This window comes from Arachis hypogaea, chromosome 8 (genome assembly GCF_003086295.3).
Source record: "Arachis hypogaea cultivar Tifrunner chromosome 8, arahy.Tifrunner.gnm2.J5K5, whole genome shotgun sequence".
Taxonomy (NCBI): Eukaryota; Viridiplantae; Streptophyta; class Magnoliopsida; order Fabales; family Fabaceae; genus Arachis; species Arachis hypogaea.
In genome coordinates, this window is record NC_092043.1 from 13,897,438 (window position 1) to 13,905,018 (window position 7,581).

At 40.5% G+C, this 7,581-nt stretch overlaps 1 protein-coding gene across 1 annotated transcript; it reads right to left on the bottom strand.

Moving 5' to 3' along the window:
* Positions 1-717: 717 nt before the first annotated feature.
* Positions 718-3,490, bottom strand: LOC112706221 (serine/threonine-protein kinase-like protein At1g28390). Its single transcript, XM_025757405.3, has one exon. It carries the CDS (start codon positions 2,726-2,728, stop codon positions 1,283-1,285), a length of 1,446 nt encoding a protein of 481 aa, XP_025613190.1. The 5' UTR covers positions 2,729-3,490; the 3' UTR covers positions 718-1,282.
* Between the last annotated feature and the right edge of the window lie 4,091 nt (positions 3,491-7,581).

Sequence of the window (7,581 nt, forward strand, 5' to 3'; positions counted from 1 at the left end):
ATTGAACTTTGAAAAATTTAATTATTTAAATAAAATGATTTTAAAATTGAACATTTTAGTTTTCTAAATTTCAAAATACACAGTAGTTTCTATGCTTATTTCCATTACACAATATAGTCTCTCTCTAATTTACTTGAAAGAGTGAAATATAAAACAGTTTTAAAAGAATTTAAAATTTTCAAAACAGTCATTTTAATTAAATAAATTAAAATAAAAAAATTATATTATCTAATTAAGATAAATATTAGAAATTATTTTATATATTTTAAAATTTAAAAAATTAAAGTATCCGATATTAAAAATATAAAGTCTGATTTGAAAATTACTCAAATTTAGTAATCATGTTCTACCATGCATGCATACTCTCCATGGAAACAGTATTAGCGCTGAATGGAGCCGTTATGAATAGTGTGTATTTATATAAATAGTATTATTTATATATTTATATAGAGCGGTGTTATATTACAAGGTATTATTCAATATAATGTCCATAATAATCCAAAATGCATTAAATGTATATTAGATTCAGCCATCACATAACCAGAACGCGGATAACTAATAACAACCAGAAAGCTCATGACTCTATATGTCTCTATGCACTTGCTTGCTCTCTGTGGCAACCACAACTATTTGCTGAAAAACAAGCTAAGCTATAAATGCTTCATATCTGTATCGTGTGTGTATTCATGCTGCCTCTTGTCATACCACATCTTTAACTTTCTAGTATTGAATTTTGATCTTTTTATTGATAAAATGTGAAGTACTTCTACATAACATAGATTTAAGAGTACAGGATAAGTGTGAATCATTTAATGCCTTTGTTGTCTATTCTCTATCTTCTTCTTTTCTGAAAAAAAACAAATTAAATGTACTACAAGCGAAGCAATAAATGTTTACAAATATTCTATCCATCCCAAAGCTAAGTTGAACCCTTTTTTTTTTGGGACCTAAAGTTGAAAAAAAAAAGGATTAAGATAGAAAAATTTGTGTAAGTGCTACAAATTTATAGTACAAATATGGTTAAGACAACCCATCTGGACACTTCTTCAAGGCCTAGTCCGAATTGTGTAAAACATTCATCTGCCCCCTCCTCCAAAAACCTTGGATAATACAATAACAATTTCTAATAATATTCATTAAGCCCTTGAATTTTGTTGAAGAGCTTATCACTCTAAAGAATGGTTTATATCCTTGAAGCTCCTACACATGGAATTCCACATGCTTGCGCTTTGTTGCAATAATGCAACCATTCAAAAACCTTCACTAATTATCCACAGTTAAATTAATTAATTCCAACAGAATTAACTAACGGTTTCTCAAGCAGTTTTTTTTCCAACTTATCCGTAATGACCCACTTAGACAACATTGCCGTTTCTAACGAATGTATTGGATCACTTTCATAATAATGTGATGATAAACGAGAAGAACCTTGCAACACCCCCATGGACCTAGACTTGTTCAGCTTCGACCTTCTCCTCACGAAACCCGACCCGTTTTGTTGCGACCGCGAACTTCCCGAATCCGAATTTACTTTCAGAGAACCCGCACCAATTGACTTTGACCTCACTACATGATTGGATGAGGGTCTACCATAATACTCTGCACCCGTCACATTGGATACCTTCCTGTTTTTCTTCCTTCTACTCACACCACCCTTCGCCGCTCTCACTACCTCCTCCTCACTCCTATCGTAATAACTGTCACACTCACGCGCTTCCCATTCTAACCGTTTCTCACTTTCCACGCGCCTCACGCGCCACCTCAATCCACTCCATATCGGCGCCGCCCGCATTCTCTTCCTTGCAATCTTCAAGCACTGCACAACCTCCTCCATCGACGGCCTCTTCTCCGCCGTGGACCTCACGCACATGGCCGCCATCACCGCCACCATTCGAACCACCTCTTTATCCGACGGCGCTCCGATCCGCCTGTCGCAAATGACGGCGAACTCTCCTCTCTCAATCAACGGCACTGCCCAGTCGACCACCGATGGCGGACTGAAGTTCACGTCGATGGCGTTCCTGCCGCTGAGAATCTCTAACAGCAAGATCCCGAAGCTGAAGACGTCGCTCTTAGCGCTCAGATCCTCGGGCGCAAGATAGCAAGGATCAAGGTACCCTAACGTGCCAGCTGGCGGTGTGCACTTCACGCGCACGTCCTCCACGTGTCCTCTCAGCGCGAGCCCAAAGTCTCCGAGCCTCGCGTTCCACGCTCCGTCGATGAGCCGGACGCGTGCGGTCCAACCGGGCGGTCGGACCGGCGAGTGTAGGAGGTCGTGGAGGGAGCCGTTCGGCATGTACTCGACGACGATGAGCTTGCCGCCGTTGCTTGGATCGGTGCAGAATCCGATGAGGTTCACTAGCCGGCGGGGGCTAAAGACGCGTGAGAGGATCTCGATCTCGTTCTCCGCCGGGCTGGTGCAGTTGCCGCAACCGGTGCAAGATGCTGCAGCGGTACTTTGGTGACGGCGTGATGATGGTTTGGCGTGCTTAGTTTTCTTGACGGCGGCGATGAGCTTGCCGCCGTCGAGTGTAGCTTTGTAGACGCTGCCGTGGCTGCCTTTGCCGAGGAAGGTATCGGCGGAGAAGGTTTTAGTTGCGGCGAGGATGTCGGAGTAAGGGAAGTGGCGGATTTGAAGGAGGTTGTTGGTTTTGCGGTTCTTGAAATGGCAGTAGTTAGGGTCACAGGTGGCGATTGCAGAGTCGGCATTGCAAGAGAGATAACCCATTGAGCTGAATTGAATTTTGATTACGAAAAAGAGAAGAGAAAGAGTTAGTAGTTGTGAGAGAGTTTGATGGTGGGAATGGGAAAACAGAGAGCGGCAAAACCCATAACTGCAGAGAAAAGGTACGCTGTGTTCTTCCACTTTAAAAAAAACCACTTTAATTTGTTTCTTTTTCTTTTCACGACGATGTGAACCAACCTTACTGCTACTACTACACTACCTTTTTTCTCTATTAATAATTTAGTGTTTCCTCTGCCTCTGGTTTACTGCTTCCAGCTTACTCAAACATTTGGCTCTATAGTAAATTTTAATTAATAAATTAGGTTTTAAATTTTTATTTTATTGAATAAATTAATTTTTATATAAGAATTATTATATTTTTTATTAAATAACGATAGAGATTAATATATCTACTTTTCTACTAAATTTAACGTATTGATATGTCTAATAAAATTAAAAGTTAAAGATTAATTTAATAATTAAAATTTATTAAAAATTAAATTGTCTGAAAAAATTAATTTGGAATATTATTCTAAAATAAATTTGAATATAGAATATGTATCTTATTATTATTTCATGAAAACTAGTAAATTACATCATTACTTCTAAATGAATTCATAAATTTTGGATTTAACTAACAAATATTCTTATGATACAGAGTGTTAAGTAAGATGTTCTTGTTAGAAGATTGAAACTTGTAAGTTTTTAAAATATGTTGTTTAATGTACAATAAATATTAAAAATTTTTAACATTGACAGCCTAAATAAATACAATATCTTTAGAGTAAAGGACAATTTCGTCCCTGACCTTTGTTTTGGAGGACATTTTCGTCCCCGAGGATTAGGAAATACTTAAATGTCCCTGACCCCGTTAAAAAGTAGACGTTTTCACCCCTCTGTTTGAATGTCTCCGTTTAAGGTTGACGGAAAACGGTGACGTGGCTCCGTGGCGCTGACCTGGCCTTAACGGACTGCCACGTCGGCTGGGCTTTTTAAAAGAGGACAACGCGGTCCCCGGACTAAGAAACGCTGTCGTTTCTCAGTCATCCCCAACCTATGAAATCCTGGAGCCCTAATGCTTCGAATGCATTCTGAGGATGATGTGGGAGAAGGAAGAAAGGGAGGAGTCCGAGCATGGCATCTGAAGGTGTGTTCTCAAGCTCGAGAAGAGGCCCAGTTCCGACCGCCAAAGATGGAAATGAGTGCGTGTCACCAAAGTGCTTCTGTGGAGAGAACGCAATCTTGTTCATGTCGAGGACGACCAGAAATCCGAAGAGATTGTTTCTGGGATGTCCCTTTTATAAGGTATGCAACGAAAATATGTGTAACTCCGTTTATGGTAGGGTTTATCCTTAATTCCTGATTTTCTGAACTTTGAGGGTTAATTTTGTGTAGGTTAGACAACCATGGTGCAAGTATTTTCTGTGGCTGGACGAGCACATAGCTGGTCTTGGTGTTGGTATTACAAGACACTTAGGGCATGAGCAAATTCTGCATGGTGATGAGCATTACTGGAACAAAGACATGGAAAAGAGGATAAGATTGCTGGAGAAGAGGATAGAAGGGTTAGAGGTTAAGAAAAATCCAATTGGGTGGAGCATATGTGTGATGTTTGTATTGCTGATATTTGCATTATTTAGTTATAAGAAATGATGTAAGACCGGCCAAATGGTGAAAATGAAATGTATTAATCATTTGTGTATCTGACATATGTTTGGGTCATTTTTGTGATTATGTATGTATGAAAAGAAAGTTGGGAAAGTAGTAGGAAATCAAATTTTCAACCATTAACATGTACATAAAGTTGGCAAAGTTACAAGAGATCAAACTTTCATCTATGTACATAAAGCTGGCAAAGTTACAAACAAGATCAAACTTTCAACCATTAACATCAAAATAGAAGGAAAGTAGTATGACTTTCAACCATTAAAATCAAAATAAAAGGAAAGTAGTATGTCTTTCTACCATTAACATCTTGTAACCTCACAAGTATTGTTTGAACCAAAATAAAGACCCAAACCAAAAAAAGGAAACCGTATCTAGAATTTCCGGTTATCATTTACATTGGGTCATACATAAACCAAAAAAAGCATAATATCGTCAGCCGTCAATCATGTTGATTCCTTAGAAATTTGTTCAGTTGGTGTTATTGTTTTGGGGTCTTCCTCAGCTGGTGCTACTTGCGGTGTGCTAGACTGTCCTTGAGTCAGTGGTGCCGGTGGCCTGAAGATCTTCTGCTTAGGTCTGAATTTTGAATGTTTAAGGCGAGAAGTGTTGTTAACCATCGATGGAACCTTGCCTGGAACTTTACTTGGAGGGGTTGTTGTTGGGGCGGGTGGCCTGAATGGAGTGACTCTTGCTCCCGGAGTTGGTATCACAAGTGTGGATCTAGTAAATCTGGATGGAGCTGGTGCAACATTTGCAGGGTTTGGTGTAGCTGCACTCGTAACCTGCACGCAATAGCATACCAAAACATGGGGTAAAAATATAACACATCAACTGGTTTCAAACAAGTCATATATGTAATTGATCAGAAAGACAAGAAACTAAATAGTTACAGCAGTTGGTTGTTGCAGGGGTGTGGTATTGCTTGGTTGGCTACTTGAAGAATCCTGGAGAGTTAATGAACATGATCAATAAGCATGATAATAAGACAGATGAGTCCCCTAGAATTTCTATACTAAGACATATTGATCCCTGAGGAATTCCATACTAATACGCATTAATCCCTATCCTATTAGATAGTAAGACAGATCAGTCCCTGATAAAGTTATTTCTAACTCAGCAATTCCAGAAGAGTGTGTTATTCAAACCACAAATAGGGAATGCAAACTTACCCCTGCAGTTGGAGCTGACTGTGACAAAGGAAGCACAACCAGTTGTTGAGAGCTGCCTCCTTCTTTCTTCTTAGGTTTCTTTGTTTTCGGCTTCCAATTGGGGTTTGATGGAGCTCCTTTGCAGGTTTTGTAGTTGTGGCCCTTTTCACCACACTTACTGCAAGCCACGGAGAATGACTTCTTCAATTTTCCCCCTTGCATCAATGGCTCAGCAGGATCTTTCTGTCTGTTGTGAACTTTTGGCCGGCCAATAGGCCTCTTGATGATGGGGGGTTCTGGTGCTGAGTATTCAGTTCGGGGCCAGAAATCTGCACTGGGGACTGGTTTGATGCAATGTGAGTAAGTCCGTTTTATGGATTCCATACACAACCAGGGGTGCACGTAATCTTCAGCCCTGTCACGCCTTTTCATTATAGCAGCAAGGGTATGTGTGCATGGCATTCCTACCCAAAAAAATGTATTCAGGCTTAACTCAGAGTATAGAATAGGTAAGTTACATGTGAAGAAACAGTTAACAACTACAGGTGAACAAACAATTACCAGTAAGTAAGTTACATGTGAAGAAACAGTTAACAACTATAGGTGAACAAACAATTACCAGTAAGTTGCCATCGATTGCAGGAGCATGTGTACTTAATCAGGTCCACATCAACCTTGACTCCTTTGCGGCTCACCTCAAACCTTTTTCTTTCATTATCTCCAACCCACTCTGCCACCCACTTTGTGCTAAGAGTCAGTAATTTTTCCAACCGTTTTTTCTGCACTGGTGCTAGTTTACCAGGGTGATTTTCCAAAACTCGCTTGTGGTTTACCATCCTCCTCATCAGGTAACACCTGATCTCTTCACACATAGTGAGGATTGGCTTGCAGCGATAGTTAACTATTTTGGCATTGAACACCTCACACATGTTGTTGGTGAGGTTATCAACTTTTGGGCCATGTGAAAAATAAGCCTTGACCCATGTCTCTGGCTCAAACTTGGAGAGGTATTCCCAAGCCCCCTGATTCACTGCCTTCAGCCGTTCCATACAGTCTTTGAACTCTGCAACTGTTGTGCATCTGGCACACTCCCAGACAACCTCTCTTATGTATAGATCTTTGAATCTATTAACGAAGTTCTTCCACATGTGCATCACGCAGTTCCTGTGCCTGGCTTTTGGCATGACTTCCTTTAAGGCAGGGAGTAAACCCTGCATTGAACATGAGCAGCCATCATTTAGAACTCAGCAAATATATAGTAAGTGTGCAACAATGAACCAAGCAAACATCAAACCTTTTGTTGATCTGAAATGAAGTTCCAGCCATGATTTATGTCGTCTCCTATGTCTGCCTGAAGGTTAGTGAGGAACCATTTCCAGGCATCCTTCGTCTCAGCCCTGACGACCCCATATGCAACCACATAAAATTGGTTGTTCGCGTCTTGGGCAACTGCTGATAAAAGCCACCCCATGTAGTATGTCTTGAGAAAGCATCCATCCAGGTGCAGCAAAGGCCTACACCCTTCCTTGAACCCTCGCTTACAGGCATCTAAGCATATGTATATCTTGTCGAAAACAGGGGGAGCTTCAGGAAGTGTCATAAGTTCCAGCCTTGCAGTAGATCCTGGATTAGAACTTAAAATCTGCTCACAATAATCCCTTGTCCTCTTGTATTGTTCCTTCTCGTTTCCCATAATCTTATCCCTAGCCTCAACCACTGCTCTATACACCATTTTAGGATGGGGAGCAAGAGAAAATTCCTCCCTTAGGAACTCAGTTGCCTCCCTAGTAGTCATGTGTGGTTGGGTAGCCATCCTCTTCACAATTTTCCTGCTGATCCAATGCTGGTCTGCTGCGTTACTCCCTAAATCCCTTGCACAACTATGCTCTGGCTGGTAGGTCTTAATTTGGTAACATTGCAGAGTTTTGTTGTAAGAAAGATGAACCAAGAAATTGCATTCTTCATCCTTGCAGCCCACTCTCACTCTCTCCCTATCATTTTTGATCCACTTAACCTCCCTACCTTCAGCAATGAATGAGT